We start from the raw sequence: 24,688 nt of genomic DNA, 5'->3' as shown, positions 1-24,688 counted from the left end.
GTGTTGTTGTTTTTTTATTGTGCAGCACTTTGGGCAGTGTTTACTGTATAAATGTATGATAAACACGAACCTTGACCTAACTTATTTACTTATATACTTACCGACTTATGATATTTGCGTAATTTTGTTTCGCTTGTTTTGAACCAGGTCATGAAGTGTCGAAACATGGACGCGACTGCATTCGGAATCATTCGTCCTTTTCCACAAATTTACTGCAACAAATGAGCGCTGAAATGCTTCAATGCAGCAACAGATTTTGAGCTCGTGAGTGTTTTGTGCCACTTTTGGTGACTCCTGCTTCGCATTGTGTGTGCGTGCGTCCCCATGGCAACCGTCCGAAGGTCACGATCATCTCATAAAATCTTATTTTGCGACACAAAAAGTGCGCCGACGATCACGTGACCTTGTGTCTCCACGGTGCCGATTTGCTGCGGTTCACCGGCCACGACGAGGGCGTCCCGGAAAGACCTGGCAGCATTTTGGGCTCATTTGCTTTGGGTTCGAGCTGTCACTTGGCCTGCCGCCGCGGGAGTGGGCGTGTCCTCTGACCTGCCAGTAAAAGTTAGCCGGACGTTTGATGTTTGATATATATTCACTCCTTCCCTGACCTCTCTTGTTCGACGTTTTCAAAAAAGAAAAGAAAAGACGAAGTGACTGCAAGAAGAAGACGAGCGTCCGCAGTTGCTGCAGCAAAGGTTCGTTTTGTGTCCTCCATCTTTCCGAGCTTCCTGCAGAAACATGTTGTCCAACAAACGTTCAAGCGATACGACAGCAGCCCCTGATCAGGCTTGCGGTTGCGAAACGACGGCAAACGTCCGCCATCTTCACGGCAAGTTAAGATGAGAAATTGCAAAAGATGAGAAATTGCAAGCTAAATGGACGGAAAGCGATCACAAATTGGTTTGGTCAAAATCAAGAGAGTTCACACATGTGAGGACATGACAGGACCGTATCTACGCTCTATTTATATCCATCCGTCTGTCTGTCTGTCTGTCTGTCATTTTTGCACTTCGCATAATTTATGCATTTGACGTATTCGAAGCAAAAAAAAAAAAACACAAAATAGCGACAATCAAACTCGGAGTAAAAAAGTGGAAAGTTTGCAAATGCGATTTTGAAATCAAAGGCAAACTGTCTTGGAAAAAAAGACGCTACCTGGTCACGTTTATTTTTTAATTCGTTTAATATTTTTACTTGTTTTTCATCATTTTGTCAAGTTGTCATCAAGCGCACCTTCGCTGTCGTTCTTTTTTCTTCTTCGCGTGTGTAACGTGACCCATAAAACCTGTTGCAAAGCGCCTGCCTGCGTGCCTGCGTGCGTGCGTGCGTGCTGTGCGCATGCGCCGCCGCCAACATAACAAGCCCATTGAGCGTGCGCGGTCACGTGACCAGAATGCAGAACGCGTGTTGAAAGCGACCGGAAGCTTCCCAGTGAATGAGCGCCTCCTCCCGTGCCGCCTGCCGCCCCAGGTCCGACCAGCAGCAGCTTGACGACGAGGACGAGGATGATGATGATGATGGTGGTGATGAAGACGACTCGGTGCGCGCGCCTGCTCGCCGCCGTCGACGTCGGGACCGCGGCGCGCCAACGCGCCTTCAGCTTGGACGCGAGCTCGCCGCTGGTGCGCACGCGCGCCTACGTGCACGGCCGCTGGGTGAGCGCTCCGCAGGACTTCCCGGTTTTGGACCCGGCCACCGGGACCGAAATCGCGCGGGTGGCGGACTGCGGGCCGGACGAGGCCAAGCGGGCCGTGGACGCGGCCCACGAGGCTTTCCGCCAGTGGAAGGACGTCACGGCCAAGGTGAGATGAAAGGCAAGGCGAGGGCGACCAATCAAATCCATCAAACATGCTGGAGCAGAACCAAGCGTGACGCGATATGCATCCTCTTCAGTTCAGTGGCCTTGCGGTAGAATGTCCGCCCTGAGGCCGGGAGGTCGTGGGTTCGATCCCTGGCCGGGTCATACCAAAGACGATAAAAATGGCCTCCCTGCTTGACACTCTGCATTTAAGGGCTGGAATTGGGTTCGATCACCAAATGATTCTTGAGCGTGGCGTCTGCTGCTGCTCACCGCTCCCTCGGGGGACGCCTCAAATGCGGAGAATGAATTTCACCCCCTTCGGCGGCTGTCTTTGCTGCTGGAACTTTTCACGATCGTCTTTATCGGTGCAGTACTTTTCATTTTCAAAACATTCCACGTCGACTTGCAGTGGCCAGTTTTGGCGCGACGCGTTCCATTAAAAAATTATATTTCCAGTCGCACTGAAAATTGTCCAGGCAGACGCTTCTTCCATGGCGAGGCATGGCAGTCCCCAGACCTCAACCCCATTGAAAACCTGGGGACTGGGCTGAAGAGGGCATCCAGGTTCAATTGTGGCACACATCATTTGATGCCAAAGAATTATTTCTGAATGTCACATTGCCCCCCCCCCCCACTGAATAAATGTCGTTTGTTTTTAAATAAAAAAATCCACCCTTTAATTCAAGTGCATTGACCGTATTCAGTGGGGGGGGGAAGCGACTCCAGCGCGACGGTACGAGGACGAGCGCTGGATTGCGAATGTGCTGATTGTGCTTGTTGTCGGCAGGAGCGCAGCGTCGTTCTCCGGAAGTGGGCCGAGCTGATGACGGAGCACAAAGACCACCTGGCCGCCATCGTCACCTTTGAGAGCGTCAGTCCCTCCGCCCCGCCATCCCTCTTCCTTAGCGGCATTAGCGTGACGTGACTTTATTAGCGCGTTGTTAGCATGTTGTTAGCATGTTGTTAGCGTGACATACGCGTGTGCTTGTTCAGGGCAAACCCCTGAAAGAGGCCTTGGGCGAAATCGCCTACTCGGCGTCGTTCCTGGACTGGTTTTCAGAGGAGGCTCGTCGGGTGTACGGCGACGTGGTGCCTTCGCCCTTCAAGGACTGCAAGATCCTGCTTCTCAAGCAGCCAGTGGGCGTGGCCTCCATCATCACGCCGGTGAGCCATTGGCCGGCGGGCCAGCTCGGCCGCTCTGCCGTTTGTGACGTCGGCGCTGTGTCGCGTTTGTGCCGTAGTGGAACTTCCCCAGCGCCATGATCACCAGGAAGGTCGGCGCCGCCTTGGCCGCGGGATGCACCGTCGTGGTCAAGCCGGCCGAGGACACGCCCCTTTCGGCGCTGGCCCTGGCCGAGGTGCACGACATCACACGACGTCATCTGCGACCAATTGAAGTCCAGCTGTAAAATGCTAGTCCGGGACCGCGGGCCTGGTCCTGACCCGGATGCATAATCTGTGGTGCTGGTCTAGTTCCAGCCCAGAAATAGTGCCAGTCCATTTCAAGTAGTAGTCCAAATCCAGTTTGAGTCATTTAGGCAAGTTCTTGTCAGGTTTGTCTGAGTGTTCAGCACTTGTCCAGTTGAGTCCACTTTTAGTCCAGTTCTATTTTCACCTCAGTTGTTTTACTTTTCTGGTCTCGTCTCGTCCTGATCCGGAGCTTTTCTCCTCTGAGACGAGTTTAGTACTAAAGCTAGATCCGTTTGAGGGTACTGGAGTTGGAGGCCATCTTTTTTTTCCACGATTGAGTCCAAATCCAGATCTTGGTTACTTTTACTCCGGTTTAGTCTTGTTCTAGTTCTTTGACTGGCACAAGTCGAGTACTTGACAAGTCCTAGTCCAGTATTCGTTCAGCCTAGTTTGAGTTTCCTTGCGCAACTGAAGACAAATCAATTCGAGTGCGCATGCGCCTCCACGCCACAATTGTCGTTGCGTGTTTTCACCTTGCCGCGCGTTGTCGCGTCTCGTTAGCTGTCGTCCCAGGCGGGCCTCCCGGCGGGCGTGTTCAACGTGGTCCCGTGCTCCAGGGAGCGGACGCCGGCGGTGGGCCGCGTCCTGTGCACCGACCCGCTGGTGGCGAAGATCTCCTTCACGGGCTCCACCGCCACCGGCAAGGCAAGACCAGAAAAAAACAGCCTGTCCGTTGTCATTGTGCTAGCACGCTAATGCTAACGAGCGCCGCGTTGTCAGGTTCTGCTGAAAATGGCCGCCGACACCGTCAAGAGGGTCTCCATGGAGCTGGGAGGTCACGCCCCCTTCATTGTCTTTGACAGCGCGGACGTGGACAAGGCGGTGCAAGGAGCGATGGCCTCCAAGTTCAGGAACTCGGGACAGGTGAGCTCAAAACGCGCAACCACGCCACGTGCCAAAGTTGATTTTGGAGATCTCGTCCTCAAAAGACGAGCGAGGCTGCGCGACCTCTCAACTCAAATGTGCTTCGCATCAAAAGTGAAAATTCTAAAGTGCAACATTTAAAAGCGTTTTTCCGTTGATGCTTCACGTCCAATTCTTGCGGATTCACAAGCCATTAAAAACAGGCGGAAATCCTCCGCGAGCAACACGCAACTTGCGCTTCTCGAACGGCAGCTTTCAACATTTGCACCGGAAGGCCTTTCGGAGGAAAAGTGTTTTTTCTTTTCCTTTGGTGTCCAGACGTGCGTGTGCTCCAACCGTTTCCTGGTGCAGAGTTCCGTCTACGACAGCTTCGTGGCCAAGTTGGGCGCCGCCATGGACCGCGATCTGAAGACGGGACACGGCAGCGAGCCGGAAACCACGTGCGGGCCGCTCATCAACGACAGGGCGGCGGAAAAGGTCAGAGTCGAGGATGCCGGGCCGGACGAGGTCCCGCCCGGCCCGTCATCGGACGGTCTCTTGTCCCCTCCCGTCCCGGCAGGTGGTCCATCAGATGGAGGACGCCCTCTCTCGGGGGGCCCGGCTCCTGCGGGGCGGCCGACGCCTCGGAGGCTCCTTCGTGGCGCCCACGCTGCTCGCCGACGTCAGCGCCGACATGTTGTGCATGCGAGAGGAAACCTTCGGGCCGCTGGTGCCCGTCGTCAGGTGAGCAAAGTTGCCGGAGCGCCGACCGGGTCGTTACACATTTTGCTTTTGAAATGGACTTTTCGGGGCGCTTCTGTTATTCGTTTTTAGTTTGAGTTAGTTTCAGTATTAGTTTGAGTTTTTTGGGGGGAATCCAAATTGTGTAATTGTGTATGACGTCATCTTTTGTGCGACACGCGTTCAATCGTCCTTATTCCGGTTCATATCAAAATGAATGTGCTTCAAATCACATTTACAATCATCCCCAAATGAAGAAGACATTTTCGCTATCATTATAGTTTTTTCAAAAATATCGTTTTAATTATAGTGATTTTTCGTTTCCATTTGATTTTGTTGAGCTTTTTGGATTAGAGTTGCTGGTTAGTTTTAGTGAACTCAAATAACTCAAATAACCTCGATGTCCACTTGATCATGTGACGTTTCGTCTCGCATCCTCCATATTTGCTCAAATCAATCACGATGGCAATTGTGGTTTTCCCGTGCAGGTTTGACACGGAGCAGGAAGCGCTCGCCATCGCCAACGCGTGCCGAGTGGGCCTGGCAGGTGAGCAGCCAATCGGGAATGTGCTTACCTAAGCCAATGCAGTCCGCACTTTCCTGGTCGAGTCCAGTTCTTCGCAAGTTTTAGTCCAGAACTCAGTTGTGGTGGGTTTAATCCGTTCGGCCGTTATTTTCCTGTCCTTGACTCGTCTTAATCATCACTTGTAGTCGAATCGCCTTCTGGTTTTCCGGCGGTCGAAGTGGCCGGTCGTCATCCGGTTCTTTTCAAGTTCTGCTCCACTCTGGTCGATTGCCGACTTCTCGTCTGGTCCCGGTCATGTTATTTTCAAGCCCTAAATAGGGACGGGTAACCTTTCACAATTGAAGCGGTTCTGTTCCAATACTCGGTACCTGGAAATCAATACCCGTACTCAACGGTACCAATTTTCTTTTATTTGTTACATTTTACTTAGTCGTTTATTTGGGTGGTAGCAAATGTTCCTCATTGTTTATTTTTACCTTTCAAAATGTAAAACTTGAAGAAAAAAGAAGAGCTCTTTCAAATGCGCCGGGACTCGGACCAGTTTTAGAGCAGCGTGTCGTCCAGTTGCTGTTCAGCACGTAACAGTTTTGCGTGTTGCGATTGGTCGCCGCCGTAGGTTACTTCTTCTCATCGGACGTGTCTCAGATCTGGCGGGTGGCGGAGGCTTTGGAGGTCGGCCTGGTGGGGGTCAACCAGGGCCTGCTGTCCACGCCCGAGGCCTGCTTCGGGGGCGTCAAGGAGTCCGGTCTGGGCCGCGAGGGCTCCAAGTACGGCGTGGACGAGTACCTGGAGGTCAAGTACGTCTGCTTGGGCGGCCTGTCGCTCGGCGGCTGACCGACAACGTGCCGACAAGAGGACGCTAGCGCTAATTAGCTCGTGCTCTTCGTTCGGCGGTAGCGTGCTAGTTAGCTTAGCATCATTTCAATTGACCAGTGACAGTCGACTTGTGTTTTGCTCCTTCATTTAGTAGTTCAAGCTGTGATTGGATGATGTGAAGTTTGTGCCAGCCAATCAGCAGAGATTATTTACTCTTTGATGTCGCTCAATGAAATCAATTTGAGTATATGTGTCTTTTTTAAACGGCACAAAATGAGTTTTGAACAAACAAGAAGATAGAAATGTCATCTCCATTTGTGTAATTTTGATACGAACGCATGTCGTGTTGGACGTGCTTGTGAACGTGAGCGCATGAATGATGTCGTCCTTAATGTTTATTGATCCCAAATGGAAAGTAGTTGGTCATTTGGGAAATAACTCTTTGTATAATATAACATTTCATACAGTCAGCACGTTTGGCTGCCAGTGCATCAAACCCCCCCCAAAATAAAAAATAAAAAATCACAACTGACGCGGCGTCGCTGTCACAGGCGGGGATTCTGCTCCGAATGGGACGCCGGCGTCCGTTGTTGTCCCGCGCCAAACCTAACAACGTGGCGGGAAGAGGGGGCGTGGCTGGCGAGTTGACGTACCTCATCAGTTTTGAAAGCATGCTCATCTGCATACAAGCGCCGCGATTGGTTGACACACTTTGAGGAGCGCAAAGGCGGACAGCGTACGGGAGCGCTCAGCCCCGCCCTCCTGCGGCTGCCCCCAACCGGAAAACAAGCGCACCCTCGCAAGCCAACTGTTTGAAAAGGAATGAAAAAGTTGCTCAGCCTGGTTTTGTTCGCCGTCGCGACGAGTCGAGTGGCGCCACCCGGCGGTCGTATCCGAAGGCACCGAGCAGAACATGCAAGAAATCTTCACCTGCTTTTATTGAAAAAAACCAAAACATTTACAAGCCAATAAATTACAGAGAAACACAACAGTCGATATTTAATTGAAATCTCCAACCAACATTTTTTTGGGGTGAGTGGAAAAATGAGACGGCTCGGGTCACATGACCACAAAGCCATTCTTCCCACCAACGGCGCCTGATGACATCATCATGATGTCATGAGTTGCATATTCATTGAAGACGGCGGCGGAGACGCGTGTCTGCTTGCTCACAACGCGACGCCCTTGCACGCTTTTTTTGCTAACACAGAACGAGCGGCGGCGGCGGCCACGCTGGCGTCCTGCGACGTCTCCGCACCGTCGGAGAGAAGGGAACGAGCGAGCGAGCGGGCGAGCAGCGTCCCATCAGCACTGGAGCGGCGGCTGCAAGCTGCGTCTGCAGTCCAGGGCTTTGGCGCTGGGAGGCTGCGCTCGCTTCTCGCGCAGCTCTTCTTTGCCCATGACGCTGCTGAGGCGCGAGTACGCCGTCTTGTACTTCTTGTCGAAAGCGGCTGCGAGGACCACACCGTCACGTTAGTCCAAACGCGAGGGCGCCGTTTCGTGACACGCCGCCACACTTACCGGCGTGATCTTGACCCATGGCTGCCAGCGTCAGGAACAGCAACTCTCGGTACACGCTCCTGTACGTGCGCGCACGCACACACACACACGTGAGCAGAAACACACACAAACAACAAACACACACGCGCGCACACACACCTGCGGAGCGGCGGCGCGGCAGCAGCGTGTCGTCGCGTCTCGTCGACGGTGCTGAGGAAGAGCGCGACGGCCTTGTGGACCTCGTTCATGCCGACGCAACGCAGGACCTCCTCCAGGAAGGCCAGCGTGAAGGGGTGGTTGTGGCGCCGCCAGCGGGAGCCGCGCACCGGCACGCCGCCTGAGGGAGGGAGCGAGCGAGGGGGTTAGCCGGCGGGGTTAAGGGGCACGCCTGGGAAAGCTGACTTACTGTGAAGGCGCCACAGCACGTAGAGGGGGGGCCACGAGTCGGGGTCGGGGGTCAAGGTGTCCCACAGGAGCCTCACGCGGAGACACGCGCCCTCCGACTGACACACACACACACACACATGTTGGATTTCTATTCCTAATGGGGACATCTCATTGACATGATGCATTTCCTAGCCCCTCCCCCTAACCCCAACCATCAAAAAGGATTGCCTACCCCCATTCCTTACCCTAACCTCATGCATAACCCAATTCAAACCTAAACTCTAAAACCAAGTCTTGACCCTCAAAAAGAAGTTTGGACTAATGGGGACCACCAAAATGTCCCCACAAAGACACGTGGTCCCCACAACGATAGTAAAAACCCAGAAAATGGTCCCCATGATATAACACTCACACACACACACACACACACACACACACACACACACACACACACACACACACACACACACACACACACACACACACACACACACACACACACACACACACACACACACAGGTGGGAGTTGCATGAACGCGACCTGTTGTTGAAGGTCGTTGCTTCCAAATCAAATATCAAACTCCCAATTTGAAAGTCGTCTTCTCTTCAAGCTAACAGAACTTGATTTGAACCTGCACCCAATTTGACCCTAATATGAACTTGACTCCAACCTGATCCTGATTTGAACCGGACTGGAACTCAACTGGTGTGATCTGAATCAGAACCTGATCTGAGACCTATTTGAAGTTGATCCAGATCTGATTCAAATTGGATAAAAACAAAATTTAATCTGGAATGTATTTGATGCTAATCCATTTGTGAACACCAGAAGGAAAGCCGACGAAAGAAGCAATTGCGTGGTCTACTTAATGAGTTTTTGTTTGTTTTGTTAATGTCGTCAGTGGCCATTGCAATTAAGCTTTGTCCGCATTGGCATGCATCTGTTCATGTAGCGTTAGCATCCGAGCTAGCCTCGGTCCGGCCCATCCGTTCATGTAGCGTTAGCATCCGAGCTAGCCTCGGTCCGGCCCATCCGTTCATGTAGCGTTAGCATCCGAGCTAGCCTCGGTCCGGCCCATCCGTTCATGCAGCGTTAGCATCCGAGCTAGCCTCGGTCCGGCCCATCCGTTCATGTAGCGTTAGCATCCGAGCTAGCCTCGGTCCGGCCCATCCGTTCATGCAGCGTTAGCATCCGAGCTAGCCTCGGTCCGGCCCATCCGTTCATGTAGCGTTAGCATCCGAGCTAGCCTCGGTCCGGCCCATCCGTTCATGTAGCGTTAGCATCCGAGCTAGCCTCGGTCCGGCCCATCCGTTCATGTAGCGTTAGCATCCGAGCTAGCCTCGGTCCGGCCCATCCGTTCATGCAGCGTCAGCAATTTGTCATGTAAAATGTATGACTTATGAGGCAAGCGAATGCGATGAAACGGCAAACGTTGTCCGTCCGTCCGTACCTGCACGGGCTTGACGAGGAGTCGCACGAGCCGCAGCAGGTGGCTGGGCAGGCCGAGCCGCTGGAAGAACCACAGAAGGTTCCAGAAGATGATGCAGTGGCTCTCCAGGAACTGCGGCTGGCCCAGCACCGCCTCGCCCTCGTGGTCCAGGAGGCTTTCCAGCTCCTTCCGCAGCACCAGCGGACTCACGTACGCCACCGCCACCTGCGGGGCACACGCCGCAAGCTGAGCCACACCTCGCGCGCGCGCTCGCGCGTTCCACCGGCGCGCGCATAACTCCACGCTTACCGCCGTCGCGCCGCTCTCGGGGGCGGAGTCGTCACCCACGCCGTTGCACCGCGCCGAGGGCGGCTGTTCGTCGGGAGGCCGGGCGGCGGTCTCGCCCTCGCCGTGGCTGCAAACGCCCGGAAGAGCAAAAGATGGGTACGTCCGCGGCGAGCGCAGAAAGACAGGCGGGGGCGCGTACCTGACGAGGGGTCGGAGGTCGCAGATGTGGGCGTTGAGGAAGGGGACGAAGGTGGCGGCGCAAAAGGGGCAGCGGGAGTTGAGGTTGGAGTCGTCGGGCGTCCATCCCGCCATGATCTCCTCGTCGTACACCAGGCAGCCGCACGAGCGGCACCGCGAGCAGCTCGACATCAAAACCTGACAACAAAATCAACTCAGCAGGCGGCGACCAATCAAAGGTGTGAGCGCCTCACCTCGATCCCCGCCGCGTCTTGATTGGCGTCCCACGAGTGGCGCAGCGGTCGAGGCGCGTCCGCCGGGTCGGCGTCGCTGCCCAGCGACAGCGAGCTCTGCGCACAAACAAATCCCACAATGGCGTCAGCGCGCTGGCAAACGCGTCATGGCGGTCGCGGCAATCCACGCGCAATGGAATGCAAATGCCTCGACTTACAAGGTTTGGAAGATTTGTTCCGATTTTTTCTATCTTTCCACATGAGCAAAACTTTTGAGCCTGATATGGGTGCGCGCTTCAGACTTCTACCACTAGATGTCGCCTGCAAACTGGACAACATCCGGCCAACGTGCAGTGGAGGGACACCACCAGTCGGTGGCGCCAGCAGAAGACAAAACATTCGGGACACGCGCCTCCTATTTTGCTTTTGTGTTCCGAGCGTGTTTTTTTGCAGATGTTTTTGTGCAGGCGGAAACGGATCAAATGCGTTTGCCTTCTTTTTGATGGAGATACGAGCGCTTTGAGATCCGAGCAGGGCCATGGAACAAATTAAATTTGTGTCTCAAGGCACACCGGTTAAGCTTTCGTTTTCTTCAATGGCTGTCAAATCTTTTCCTTCTCGTTCATGTGACTGATTATCCGATGCAAGAATCCCCCAAAATTGTTGCTGTATCAAACAGAATGTTGTCATCACGTTCCATACGGTCGTATCGGTGATTTTGAGTGTGTATGGCTTTAGAGGGCGGGGCCTGTCGCAGCCTGGTGAGTGACGTGGGCGTCAGCAGAGCTGGCTGCCACCTGAGCGTGCTACACTTAATTTTGCCCATTGGACTTTTGTGGTCAATTGTTGAAGCGCGGGTGCGAGTGCGCGTCACCTCCGAGGTGGCGTTGGCCAGACGTTCTTTGGCCTTCAGCAGCGTTTCCGCCACCTGCGACTTCCTGGACCGGCGCTGCTCGGAAACCCGGCGGGCCGAAGTTCCGGCGGGCCCTCGCCCTCCCGCCCGCCGCTCGTCCACGCTGGCGGCGCGCCGGACGGCCGCCCGGTGCCGCGTGGGCGTCAGCAGCTGCTGCAGTCGTCCCGCCAGGCCTCGGCCGGGCGGCGGCACCTTGTTGTCGTTCTCGTCCACCGACGACGCCTCGCTCGCGCTCGCGCCTCTGAGGGGGAAGAGGGCACAAGTAGCATTAGCATTAGCATCTCCACTTCCTGTCCTCACCCACATTCCGGACTGCAATCCCAGCATGCGAGCTGATGCTCGTCTTTCCGTGTGTGCGTGTGCGCGCGCGGGGGCGGTGCTACATAGTGGCCCCCCCTCGCTACCGCCATGTCAAAGGGAACATTTCAGTATCTGTGATTTTTCGACCAAATTATCCATCCATGCGTTTTCTTAAGCGCTTGTCCTCACAAGGCTTGCTGGAGCCTATCCCAGCTGGCTTGGGGCAGTAGGCGGGGTACGCCCTCAACGGGTTGCCAGCCAATCGCAGAGTCCAACAACTCTCACAAAGAGAAAACCTTTTTAGGATTATGATTATTATTATTGTTTTTATAATATTATTATTTTATTTGTATTTGTTATATGATGTTTAATTGATTGATTGATTTGTAAAATCACACTGGTCACCCCAATGAAAATGTTCTGGCTCCGCTCCTGTGCGTGCGTGCGTCCCACCTTCCCGAGCTGGCCGCCGCCGCCTCCCAGCCGCCAGCGTCCTCGTTGTCGTTTTCTGCGGCGTCGGCGTAGAAGCTGGACAAACAGATGTCGCTGCGACGCACCAGGACGCCACCGGGGGGCGCTGCGGGCGGCGCCAGAGGGGGCTTCCTGAACACGCCGTCATGGTGGCTCCACTTCCTGTTGCTTGTTGCGTCCGCCACTGTCCACAACAAAAGCACAAAAACGATGACGCCGCCGCTTCTTTTTCTTCTACAGATTTTGAGGATGTGGCGGGGGGGGGGGGGGCAAGACATGTCCTTCTTTCCTTACTCGTAAATGTTTCCAAAATGTAAATTGCGCCTCCTATGATTTGTTTGATGTTTTCAGCCATCGAATACGCTCGCGTCACTTCACGGTCGGCGACAAGACAATTGATTCATTTATCCAAATGTTCAATAGTTTCGGAAAGTAGGACTTAAAGGCGCCAAACACGCTGAATGTCATTTTTGGCCGACGGCGTGTCAAGATTGTGTCTGGCGTGTGCGGCGTGCGGCGAGTTACCCTGCGCGGGCGTTCTGATGCTGCTGAGGCTGCTGCTCTTGCCAAAGGATCCCGGCAGAGATTCGTGGCTGGAGCTTTGGCTCAGGCCGCTCCAGCTGGCCTGACGAATCAGAGGCAAGCGGGGGCGGGGCCGGCGCTCCTCCTCCTCCATGACAGCTGCGTGTCCCGCCACAACAAGAAGAAGAAGAAGAAGAAGATGAGCAAGAGTTGCCATGTCGTCATCCCGCTTTGACGCGGCGGCGGGGGCGGGCGGCGGGCGTTCCCACCTCGCATTTTGATGGGCTGCCTGAAGAGGGCGACGGCCAGCAGCACGTTGCGCAACTTGGCCCAGAGCAAGCGCCCGCCCCGATTGGTGGACGGCCATTTGCTCTCCAGGACCGCCTGAGTGCAAAAGTGTGCAAAATGAGCAAGTCGGCGGCAACCCGGCGGCGTGCGCGCGTACCTTGTTGTAGTATCCGTACGTGATGGTGTTGGGCGTGACGCCCGCCTTCTTCATCTCCAGCAGGACGCGCACGGCAAGCACAGGCTGCCCGTACTGGCCGCACAACTGCATCAGGATCCTGTAACACACCTGACACGCGCACACGCAAAGGTCACGCATGCGAGCAAAGAACGGGCACTTTGGCTCCTCCTCCTGACCTCGTCGGGCAGCAGCACCTTCCTGCCCTCCATGTGCTTGAGGACGTCGTAGGCGGCGTGGAGGGCGGGCACCTTGGCGTTCTGCGCGCGCACGAAGGTGGGCAGGTAGATGAACCACAGGCCGTACATGTGACCCAGCAGGCACTTGCACCACATGTCGGCCGACCCGCAGCACGTCTGCGCGCGCCGCTGCGCCACCTTCAGCTCCTGGGGGGAGGAGGGGGGGGGGGGGGGGGGGGCGACGGCTGAGCTTCATTTTCTATTCATTTGCATTCTCCTTTTTTTTCCATATTTCTTACGAGGGATTTCTTTCTTCGTTTGTTCCTTTTTTCCGCAAATTCGATCTTTTCTTTCTTGCAATTTCTTCGGACTTTCTTTCAATTGTTCTTTTTGTCTTTTTGCTTCATTTCCTTTCATTGTCTTCTCTTTCCATTCATTCCGTTTCTGTCACTATTGCTTTTGTTTTCTTTCGTGGCTTCTTTTTCATGCTTTCAATTTCTCCCTTTTTAAAAAAACTAACGATTCTCTTTCTCTTTCTTTCTCACGGTACGTTTCCGTTTTCTTTCAACGTCCCCTTCTTATATGCGCTTCTCCATTTCTCTTTGCGTACCTGTTTGGTGCGCCTGGGGGCGGGGCTACTGGGCGCACTGCCCTTGGCGGGGACGCGCAGTTGGTCGAGCGGCCGGTCAAAGAGCTCCGCCCTCAAGGTGGGGAACGTGTCGTAGCTGCACACGACGAAACCCAAAGCAAATGTTGAACCAAACCGACGGCGAGCTCCGAGCGCCGATCTCGCGGCTCACCTGAAGCGGGCGGGGCACTCGGAGCCGTCGTCTTGCGTGGGCTGCTCGGGCGGCATGATGAAGACGGTGCGCTCGCCGCCGTGGCTCTCGTCCACGTCCGCCAGACGGACGTCCTCCGGCTTCTCCACGTCCACCTGCCGGCACAGCGAGCGCCTTTGATTGGCGTCTTGTTACTTTGAGTCCAATCGCGCCGGGCGGACGGACCTTCTGGACGCACTCGTCGAAGAACTCCAGGCAGGCGTGGCGGTCGCTGACGAAGGAGCACTCCTCGATGAACTGCGTGAACATCTGCGTGCGCGTCAGCTGACCGAAGAACTTCTGCTGAGCGCGCTCGTGAGACTTCAGGAAGCCTGACAGGAAGTGACACGTCACGCGAGCCTCGATGGTTAACCTCCCGACCGCCTCGGCACGATGACGCGCGCGTGACGAAGGCCGCCATCGAGGGATGACGATGACGGCCGGCGAAGAGCGAGAAAAACGACCTTTGGCACGATTCGGACTGAATTCCGAGAACTGAAGTCCGAATCCTGCCAATGGTTTTTTTTTTCTCTCTCTTGCGTATCAATCAAATCAATCAGCTCAAACAATTGCCGTGATATCGTTTGAGCCGAATTCATTTCACCGAATGAAAGCCAACGTTGCACTTTTTGTGATTTGAAGATTTTGAAGCGAAACTTCAAACCGAAAAGGCAGATTTGGTCGCGACGGCCGTTTCGAGCGGACATCCGGTCCGAGCGCGCGAGCTTTATCCGGTCTTGTCATCGCTTATTTGCAAAAGCTGTCCCGTAGCCAAAACCAGCATTTTCCTTTTGTCCATTTGCTTCCAAATCCATTTGGGGGAATTTTGCCCCCCCCCAAATTTCTCGCATTTGCGTTCCACTTTATTTCCGCATTTCTTGAAACGTTCGTCGAAATGGCGCTCGCTCCTCAACATGCAAAAGCGCCAGTCGCTTGGCATCGAGACGCGGCTGGCAAGATGGCGGCCGACGGGCCGACGTACAGGGGCGGGGTCCGCCCGCGGGAGAGCTCACCCTGCAGGTTGAAGAGGGAACCGCAGTCGGTGGCGGTGTCGGACGGCGGCTGCGTGATGGGCAGCAGGAAGGCGCGGTAGCCTCGCAGCAGGACGCTCATGAAGCGCAGGAAGGCTTCCTGGATGTCGGCCTCCAGCTGCTTCTGCCGGCGGTACATCTGGTCGAAGTCCGTCAGCAGGAACTCCAGCGTGGCCTCCTCCTGACCCGGACAGCAAACTGACAGGCAAGCAAACGCGGAGGTCACACAAAATGGCTGCCGCTGCCACGCAATCCAAACGGCGTCCCCGGAATCGGCCGGCGCATCAATCTGGGTCCCGGAGGGCCGGATTCCTGCAGGTTTTGCAACGGCCCCTTCCCCGACACACCTGCATAATCCTCAGAACGATCCTATTGATTGGAATCAGGTGCGTTGGAGCAGGGAACCCTCCAAAACCTGCACTTTCAGCACCGCTGTCTTGCCGCTAGCAATGACGGGAGCAGCGCACACTTCTAAATTGCATCATCACTCAAATATTCTGCAATTTGGAGGCTAAAAATCACACTCAACAACCGACCCCCCCCCCACGTGTTATTAGCGTGTTTTTTTTCTTCATCAAGCATTTTTGGACGGACGAACATCATCCATTGATCTTGTCGAGATGAAATGTTGTCTTTGTTCAATTTTAAATGAAATGAAAAAATCATAAATGATTCTTTCAATTACATTTCAATTATTTATGAATTTAAATACATTTAAAATGCAATGTAACATTTTACCGTACATTTTATTTTATTTTATGTGAATACTTTCAGTATTGAAGGGATGGAAATCAAAAGCAATGATACGATTGCGCAACCAATTGCAAGCGTTTGACTGCCGAAACTTTGTGACTGGTGCAACAAATGACGTGTGTGTGCGTGTCCTTGTTGTCGTTTGGGACCTACTCTGCTCCAGCGTCTTGTGCAGGTTGCCCAGCGTGCCGAAGAGCGTCTTGCCGGCTTTCCTGGGTAACGATCGCCACGACAACGGCTTCTTCTCGTCCGACCTGACGGGCGACAGCAAGGGAACGCTCTCACGCCAAAAAAAAACCAACCTACATGCACGTCGTCGGACAAACAAGTGACCATCTCAAGCGCTCCTCTCACATAAGTGGAACTCACACGCACTCGTCAAATGCTCTCAGGCGCAACGTTGACACAATCTGACACGACCGAAAGCGCTCTCGCGCGTTCAGACGCGGATGGAGGAGATCAATTTCAAACTGGGTCCGACATCAAGCCGGCGCTTCCATTCGCTTGACTCTCTCGCACGCGGGACAAACGCACGCACGCACGCACGCACTGACTGGAAGAGGGTGTTGGTGTCCAGGTCCACGCAGAACACGTCGGCGGGGGGTCGGTACAGGTCAAAGTAGCTGGAGTGCACGCCCACGATGAAGGGCACGGGCGCCAGCAGCACTTCGGCCATCTGGAGCGGGCACAGCGGGATGTACGGGCACAGCCAGCGCAGCGGGAAGGTCATCTGCACGGCAACAGAAACAAGACAAGCAAAGGAATGGGCGGCGCTCGCCGGCGGCGCCCGCTGGCGGCGCTTTCTTACGGAGACGAGCGCCTCGGCGACGGCCGTCAGGACGTCGGGCCGCAGCGAGTGCAGCAGGACTTTGTGCTCCGTCAGCACGGCCAGCAGCAGCGTGCACGCGTTGCTCGGGCCCAAATTCTGCAGGAGCTTCAGGAAGCTGGCGCCGCTGATGCACAAACGCGCATCGTCAACAGGCGCGCGCGCACCGAGAAAAAAACACGCGCAGCGGGTCACACGCACCTGAGGGGCAGCGGCGAGGAGACGGGCTGACACAGGAGAAGGTTGTCGTACGGCGACAGCTGCAACACGCGCACACACGCCAACAACCACGTGGAGATTTCACATGCATCGTAACATGTCGCGACGATCGGCAAAGTGAAAACGTTTGTCAAAATGGGATTGGCTGATCGGCCGGTCGTCATGGCAACCCGGCGACAACGAGCTGATCAACGATTAGCTCGGGATACTGAAGAGGATGCAGGCGCGGCGTTGTCATGGCAACCGGCTGAACGCTAAGCCGATGGGGACGAGGTGACGCTCGGGTGACGCTCGGGTGAAGATGCGGTTTGCGAAGAGCTGCCGCGCATGTTGCCCTGGCGACAAGGTGAGGCGCACGTACCTGAACCAGGATGCGAGGTCGCTGCGGGGACGGGAAGGGAACGTTGTGCATGAAGCTGGAGATGTGCCTGCAATCGTCATTCCGGCATTAGGACATCACATGACACGGACGGACGGACGGACGGACGGACGGGCGGGATTCTGACTTCTCGAGGGGCAGCACGTGGGGCCCGGAGACGGAGTATCGGTAGACGAAGGTGAGAAACTTCTGGAAGACGTCGAAGAAGGGCCAGTGCGAGAGCACGCAGATACTCTTCTTGGCCTGCAGGCTGCGCTGCGGGACGGGCCGGCGGTCCAGCACGCTGAGCAGGCCCAGACGCACGTTCTGACGCTCCGACAGGACCTCCCTGGGGAAGGCCTCGTAGAACTCGATGGCGGCGCCGTACACCTGCAACGCAAACGCACAAAAAGTGGTTCGCAATCAATTGGGAGCGATTGCGTGATCAATACTCTTTTCCTCAATCCATTCCATTTGGATTCCAATCAGTTGGTTTGTTTTCTCCAATATTGATGAATGTGGAATATATTTAGGCCTTTAAATTTGTATTTCTCATGAATTGATGGGGAAATAATCATTGTTTTATGACTTATGAAGGAAAATGGATTCGGTATCGACGGATGGATTTCGGAAAGCCGGCCCAAGCGATCGCGTCGTGACGTCGTCCTTTTTGGGATGAAGCAAACATCGAAAACAAAATGCACACACAAAAAGAGCTTGCTGGTTTTTTGGGTTTGGGTTTGGCTGTCTTGAACTTTTAATGTCGGGACAAAAAGAAGAAGAAAAAAAGTCCCCTGCAAACGATTGGCGTCTTTTTGTGCGCGCGTGCTTGAAGAAAGCGGCCCACCTTGTCGCCGCTGGCCGAGGTGAGCACGAAGGTGGAGAAGACGGGCATGCGGTACTTGGCGTCGGCGGGCCAGCTCTCCAGCGCCACGCCCATCGGCAGGCAGAAGACGGGCACCGACTCGGGCAGCGGGAAGGCGTCCTGGTCGTGCGGCGGGTAGCGGCTCAGCAGACCTGCAAGGCAGCGCGCGCACAGCGTCAACGGGCGCCGCCGCCGCCTTCTCCGCCTTCGCCGCCTTCTCCGCCTTCGCCGCCGCCTGCGCACTCACCCGCCTCGTAGACCAGCGCGTTGGCTTTGGCCACCGCTCGCTTGTAGCACACGAACACGCCGGGACCCCACTGCAAACACGCACACGCATTGGCACGGGCGGTCCGGTGAGCGGCGCCCGGTCCGACATGTCTCACCATGCCCGTGTTGAGGTTCTTGTCCACGCGGCTGAAGGTGTGCGGCGCCGCCTCGCCCTTCCCGGGCAGCAGCACGCCGATGTCGGTCACGCCCAGCGAGTGCAGGCCTTGCGCGTCGGCGGCTCGCCGATACGTCAGGAAGACGCGGTGCGTCGCCGGGCCGGCGCCCGAGCTCAGGCTGGCCGAGCGGCTGTAGGGCGTGGTCTCGATCACGTACCAGCCCGCCTTGGGCTGCTCCTTGCCCTCGTACAACACCCTGCACGCACGCACGCACGCACGCACGCACGCACGCACGCAACTTGCGTCAGCAAACCTCCAAGTTACTTTTGCCAACAATGTCAAGTTTCGATTCAAAATTCAAAAGCAGACCGATTGTTTTTTTAAAATAAGACATTTGCAAGTAACTTTGTTTTCACTTTTTTCAACATTTTTGACCACAAAAACAGGAACACGATCATCATCATCCTGTTTTGGGAAAAAGGCGGGAAACTTGAAACGTTTTTTTCTCTCTCAAATCAAATTCATCAATTAATACCAAAAAGCCGTAAGATGAACGGATGATTAAAATGATGGTTAGTTGCATTCCTTCACTACATGTAAACATTAAACGATGTACTTCCTGATCACTAAATAGTAGAGATGTAACGATATCCAAATATCACGATATTGTGGGAGATTGGCGAAATAATAAGAATAAAAAAACGAAACTCATTCTACAGTGTAAAAACAAATGGAATATAGTTGCTGGTATGACTGATTTATATGAGAGCTCATCACCTCAGCCGCCAAAACATTCCAGTTTCAAATGAAACTGCACTCATAAATTGACCACCAGAGGGTGCTAGAACTACCCAAATGGAATACAACCTCACCTTTTTAACAGATGTGCTGCTTTGAATATCATTTTGTGGCAATTTCAATACCACGACATTGCAGTTATGCTGGCATCCCTACTATAGAGGTCAGGGGTCACCAAGGTGGCAGCCCACAAGGACCGCATGAGCATCCCGCAGGCCAAAAATAGCTCACCACAGTGATGGGCCATTGTCATTTCCTAGGAATGTTTGAAAATGTCAACAATGGAAGACATTTCTCGAAATCAAGTGTTGCACATTCGTTTATATTATTTTGAGAAATCATAAATAAATGTCATTAACTATTGATAAGGCTGCGATTGAAGAAATCTGTTCTATCGATTTTCTTTTCCTCCTCAAATAAAAACACGGGATTAAAGGACATTTGAGCAAACGTGTTATTTGAGACGTTTGTATCCCAAAAGAAAGTCGTTCTCGGTTTTACAAAGTTGCACATTTTTGCAACTCAAGTCAACTAACCATTTAAGAGGATTGATTTGCTCGTTTTCAAACTTTGGGTGATTCGTCGAAAGAGGTGCAAGAGGAAATAGTATTGAAAGCTTTCGATTTTGTGGCACGCGGTTGCCGTAGCAACGCGCCGTTTGCAAAGACAGCCGTGCTGTTTTGGAAAAACCCTTCACACATAAGGCCTGGGAACAACATTTACAACAATTGACGGGCTTCTTGTCTTATGTGCCAGGGCCCCAACGCGCAAGGACCCCAACGCGGCCCGGGTCGCCAGGACCCTTCATAGCGGCTCGCGTGCAGCTCGATGGATCTCACTGTTAAGATCGGAAGTGAAGAAACTGCGCAAAAAAGGGGAACGCGGCGCAAAGCCGTTTCCGACGCGCTCCCCTTGCGACATGACAAGGACGCCCCGGCGTGTCTTACCCGAGGTCAAGAACGGGGGGCTTGTCGCGGCCCCTCCTGTAGCAGAGGTACAGGCGCGGGTTGTTGATGAGGCCGGCGCTCAGCTCGGCCGAGTGGCCGCCCAGCGACTTGTCGATGCACGTGAAGCCCTGCGGCACCTCCTCGCCCAAGCCGCGGGCGATTACCACCAGGTCCGTCACCGGCTCCGCCCCCCGGCCCGCCGGCGGCGTGGAGGCGGCGGTCCTGGCCTCCTCGTCCAGAGGTCGCCATGGTCCCGCCGGGTCCAGACCCGCCACCACGAAGTAGTCCACCAGCTGCGGGCATTTGTCCTCCGTCATGCCGCCGCCGCCGCCGCCGATGTGCCCGCCTCTGCTGGTCGCATTTGACAGCACAACAACAACATTTTTCAAAAAGGAATTGCCAATTATCACCATCGACTTAAGTTACTGTGAATAATTTGATTATTTGAGGAAATGAATGAATACTCTCGTCCAGTCCAGTCATGGCGACCGGTCTACTTGCATTTTCTGCAATGACAACTTCAAATATATATTTTTAATGCAATTCATTGAACACATAAATCGCTGATTAAAATCATCTTTAGTCACCAGCCTTAAACTCCAGCTAGTGATTTGCCTAACAGTCTTGTACTTCAAGGGCTTTTTGACCTGAGTGGGCGTGGCCTCTCACCAGGTCAAGCGAGCAAGTTCAGAAGGGCCTCAACGATCGCAGGGCGGCGCAAGGAAGTGAAAGTGTCAAACAGGAAGGATGCCGTCAGGTGCTTCCTGTTGCCGCCCACGGCGGCCATGTTTGACTGTCATCACCTCACTTCCTCTTTCCTGACACGCTGTCAACGTGTGAGCATGTGTGCGCACGTGCATGCGCGTTTGTGAGTATGAATGTCACTGTGTGTGTGTGTGTGTGTGTGTGTGTGTGTGAGAGAGATGAGCATGCGTGCGCATGCGCCTTGCGTTAGCGTGTGCATGGAGAGGAGCACAAAAGTGTCTTGATGGGTGTAAGACGGTCAGTGATGACATCATGAGCGGGTCACATGATGAGAAGTGGCCTCGTGTGTGTGTGGGGGACTATTTTTAACACACACATGCGTCATGCGTGACATGTCAATCATGTCTTTGTTTACATGTTCAAACAAAATACAAAGTAAAAGTCAAGGACAACAACATGTGTACTACATGTGGATCACATGTATTAGACATGATGTTGATGATGATGGTGATGAGGATGAAGATGGCGCGCAGCTGCGGTGCGTGTTCCATTAACGGTTAATGGAATATCGAGGGTTCGAACGTCCTGTTTGGCCGAGCGCATCTCACGCACTGGTCCGGAAATAAACGCATGACGTCACAGAGGGCCTCCGCATCGCGTGCACACGCGGGCGTAACGACGGACGGACGGACAGACTGGGGATGTTGGTCGCAGGCAACCGGCTGGCTGCTTCCGTTATCGGACAACAGCTGCCGTCTGCCCGTCACCGCGCTTGCTGCCTGCCACTTAACGGCCGCCCGCCGCACATTAGCGCCGGGAGCGTTCCGGTTCCTCTTTTAAACGCTGGACGGCAGACTGCCGACATGTTGGCCCCGCAGCGAGAGAAACGACGAAACGGCAGAGGCGTGTCCGATAAAGGGCTCACAGCCAAGCCGAGCCCCGTTATAGGAGAACGGCGTTGAGCTAGCAGCGCTCGCTTAGCCGCGTTAGCCGAGCTTCCGGAAAGCGGCGGCATTGTAGCTGTTCTCATTGTGGCAAATGTCGACTTGAAGCGTTGGGAGCGTCGCTACCTGCTCGTGTTTGCTGCTTCGTCCGGCGGCAGAAGACGCAGACTCTCATGTTGCGCTCATTGGCTCCCATGTGACGTCCATGTTTGATCTGGGCTCCGGCTGCGCGGCAAGACGTCAAGGCGGCCGCGCTGTCAACCCCACTTCCGCGAAGCATTTCAAAATAAAAGAAACCGCCGCCACTATTGCCGCAAATCCCACTAGCACCATTCAAAGTAAAAGAACGGCGGCACAAGTGAACTCGATTAATTGATTCTAGGAATTAACGATGAAATACAAATAAAAGCACAGATTAATAGGCTAATCACAAATCAAATGTATGTGTGTTTTTTTTAAATATAGTAAATGATATACAGTGGACACCTGCATACTTGCGATTTAGCATCTCTATAATGTATACCAAATATTTCTGTGTTTTGTTTTATGGGGGAGCAGAGCCATCCCGTCTTTCATGAAAATAGTTGTACTACTTTTATTTTTTTAGTACTGTTGCTTTTCTATTTAAAGTACTTTTATTTTGAAGTGGTGGTACTGCCCATTTTGTTTTGAAGTCATGCTTTTCAATTGAAATAGTAGAGTTCTTGCTTTTATATATAAGTAGTGGAACTGTTGCTTTTCTTTTTGTAGTACAGCTGCTCTTATTAAGTAGCAGTGCTGTTGCTTAATGTATTTCTTCTATTTCGAAGAAGAAGTGCTTTTATTTTGAAGTGGTGTTACTGTTGCTTTCATTTGAAAGTAGCATTGCTGCAGTTTTGTTTTGAAGCAGAGGTACTGCTTCTCTTGCTTTATCTTGGAATAGCAGCTCCGTTGCTTCCCCCCTCAATGTGGAAACTTGACAAATTCACATAAGGTTTATTTTCTGCAAAAAAAAGAATGTGAAGTAACAGTTTATAAATCTCTTGTTAGCTGCTTTGCAAACATTCATATGTACAAACACATCCCTGCTTATTACAAATGATAACACACGCGGCGCACACACGCACACACTTCAGCCTAAAAGCACGAGCCCGACAGAGTTAACATTTGAGCAAACCTTTGTAAAAATGTGACAACATATGAAAATATGGCCTTTTTGCTCATCTGTGCGTGTTTGAGAGCAATCTGAAAATGGAGTATATGCCACAGAGGAGGCGGGACTTACGACTTTTCACACATCCAATTTGTTTCCGCTTCCTGTTTGCGACGTGCGGGCCGCGTCCCAGTTTGTGCGCTTCCGCCTTTGTGCCCCTCGGTTGCGCGCTCCCGTCGACGGGTGCGAGTGTGTAGTTGTCGGAAGCATTTCAGAGTTGAGACGCCCTGCGGTTGGGGGGCGGCGGTGCGAGTGTTGGAACGCGGCCATCAATGGCCGCAACCACGCTGATGTGTGAAACCCGGAAGTCGGTGGCATCTACCCCAAATGGCCCGTCGCCCATCCCTCCACAGCTCCCCCACTGGCAGAGTTTGCAACTGCATTGTGACTGCTTGCTTGATTGCATAAAACAATTGCACACGCATGCACTTTAGCTTGGCTCAAAGAAACGTTTCAACTTTGACCTTTCCCAACAACCGCGCAAGCCTGTGAACACCTGCACTTCCTGTTGAAAGAGGAAGTTAAGGCCTGACGACGGACGGGACCGCGAGCGCGAGCGCGAGCGCTTCCTCACCCTCACCTCGGAAACCCCAAAGAAGCAAAAAGTTGGTCCAACGCGTGCGTCCCCCCGAGCGCTAAAGTCTCACTGACATTTGTTCTCGTTTTCTTCACGACAGGAAGTGACTTGACATCCTCGACTTCCTGCGTGTGCGCACGCCAGCGCGCGTACACCCGTCGCTTCCTGTCGCCACAACCTCGGCGAGCAGCACGCACGCACGCACGCACGCACGCACGCACGCACGGGCGGGCGGGGGTGTCATGTGACCATTTTGGCCGAACGATGACGTGAGCAGGCTTCACGCCTTCTATTGCATAGCAAAGTAGCAAAAAGTAGCAAAAGTAGCAAGTGTGCAAAGTCCAGCTTCAGGTCCATTTACTAGTGCGCTCAACAGTAAGTGCAAGAAAAACTAGCAAGCTTTGTCAAAGGGACACAAAGATACAGTCTGCCTACTAGTGCACCAAATTGCCTGAGAAGAGAGGACAATGACCGTCGCACTACTAGCTCATGGACCTGACACTAGATTCATCTGAAGGTCCATGTACTAGTATGCTCTTTTTTTGAACTTGAAAGACAATTTGGTGACAAAAATGCTCTTACTTCTTCATGCTTTTCAACTACTAGTGCCACTAAAATAAAGTTGGTCCACTCAATAGTGAAGACAGCAGCCGTGCTACTAGTACATGGACGCTTAAGGCCCATATACTAGTGCGCTCACTCAGTGCATTGAATCATCTTACTAGTGAGCATGCTACTAGATTACGTGGGCACAAAACTACATTCAGCTTCCGGTCCCTTTACTAGTACACTCGTTGTCCTCACTTGTAAGACAATTCAGTGCACTAGCATAAACAGCTGTCTTCCCAGTCATCTTTTTCCAACTACTGGAGCCAGAGTCGTACTACTAGTTAGTGCATTGAATGGTTGAAATAGTGAGTCCGGCCAACAACCAACCGTACTACAAGTACATGGACCTGAAACAAGACTTCAGGTCCATGTACTAGTATGCTCTTCCTCATCACAATTAAAACAATCCAGCTGCTGTACTAGTAGAACTACTAGGTCACACTAGTAGGAGGACTGTCTTACCAATGATGTTTTTGTCCACTACTAGAGCCAAAACAGGAAAGCAACTAGTTGCTCCAAAGAGTACATGGACCTGAAAGTAGATTTATTAGGGACATCGAGAACTAGTTTGAGATCCCCGAACTAGTAAAGCTGTTTTGCGC

The 24,688-nt window shown here is 53.4% G+C and overlaps 2 protein-coding genes across 7 annotated transcripts; one reads left to right on the top strand and one right to left on the bottom strand.

Annotated features, from left to right (window-relative positions):
• The first annotated feature begins 427 nt into the window (after positions 1-427).
• aldh5a1 (aldehyde dehydrogenase 5 family, member A1 (succinate-semialdehyde dehydrogenase)) lies at positions 428-7,186 on the top strand. 2 transcript variants are annotated; one of them, XM_086079634.1, is made up of 12 exons: positions 466-555; positions 636-695; positions 1,471-1,802; positions 2,589-2,672; positions 2,795-2,965; positions 3,043-3,159; positions 3,773-3,916; positions 3,992-4,135; positions 4,454-4,612; positions 4,695-4,858; positions 5,344-5,402; positions 5,998-7,186. In XM_086079634.1, the coding sequence occupies exons 3-12, from the start codon at positions 1,506-1,508 to the stop codon at positions 6,213-6,215; spliced, it is 1,557 nt and encodes a 518-aa protein (XP_085935760.1). In that variant the 5' UTR covers positions 466-555; positions 636-695; positions 1,471-1,505; the 3' UTR covers positions 6,216-7,186. The 2 variants fall into 2 exon arrangements, with proteins under 2 accessions (XP_085935759.1, XP_085935760.1); XM_086079633.1 differs by having other exon boundaries at positions 428-695.
• Positions 7,118-22,010, bottom strand: dennd4b (DENN/MADD domain containing 4B). Of its 5 annotated transcripts, XM_086079631.1 has the most exons (29): positions 21,835-22,005; positions 20,060-20,410; positions 18,315-18,570; positions 18,179-18,248; positions 17,914-18,083; positions 17,215-17,456; positions 17,070-17,136; positions 16,691-16,749; positions 16,472-16,616; positions 16,218-16,393; positions 15,817-15,917; positions 14,893-15,108; positions 14,066-14,211; positions 13,862-13,995; positions 13,672-13,786; positions 13,062-13,268; positions 12,865-12,993; positions 12,689-12,803; positions 12,423-12,578; positions 11,880-12,081; positions 11,088-11,367; positions 10,235-10,330; positions 10,003-10,178; positions 9,825-9,930; positions 9,537-9,740; positions 8,104-8,200; positions 7,857-8,034; positions 7,719-7,777; positions 7,118-7,648 (listed from the first exon to the last, which is right to left on the bottom strand). In XM_086079631.1, exons 2-29 carry the CDS (start codon positions 20,374-20,376, stop codon positions 7,503-7,505), a joined length of 4,365 nt encoding a protein of 1,454 aa, XP_085935757.1. In that variant the 5' UTR covers positions 20,377-20,410; positions 21,835-22,005; the 3' UTR covers positions 7,118-7,502. The 5 variants fall into 5 exon arrangements, with proteins under 5 accessions (XP_085935757.1, XP_085935756.1, XP_085935753.1 ...); XM_086079630.1 differs by having other exon boundaries at positions 13,080-13,268; positions 16,218-16,616; positions 21,835-22,010; XM_086079627.1 differs by having other exon boundaries at positions 16,218-16,616; positions 21,835-22,007.
• Between the last annotated feature and the right edge of the window lie 2,678 nt (positions 22,011-24,688).

This window comes from Leptonotus elevatus, chromosome 6 (genome assembly GCF_054856555.1).
Source record: "Leptonotus elevatus isolate MCC_2025b chromosome 6, RoL_Lele_1.0, whole genome shotgun sequence".
Classification (NCBI taxonomy): Eukaryota; Metazoa; Chordata; class Actinopteri; order Syngnathiformes; family Syngnathidae; genus Leptonotus; species Leptonotus elevatus.
This window is presented reverse-complemented; position numbering and strand designations above follow the sequence as displayed.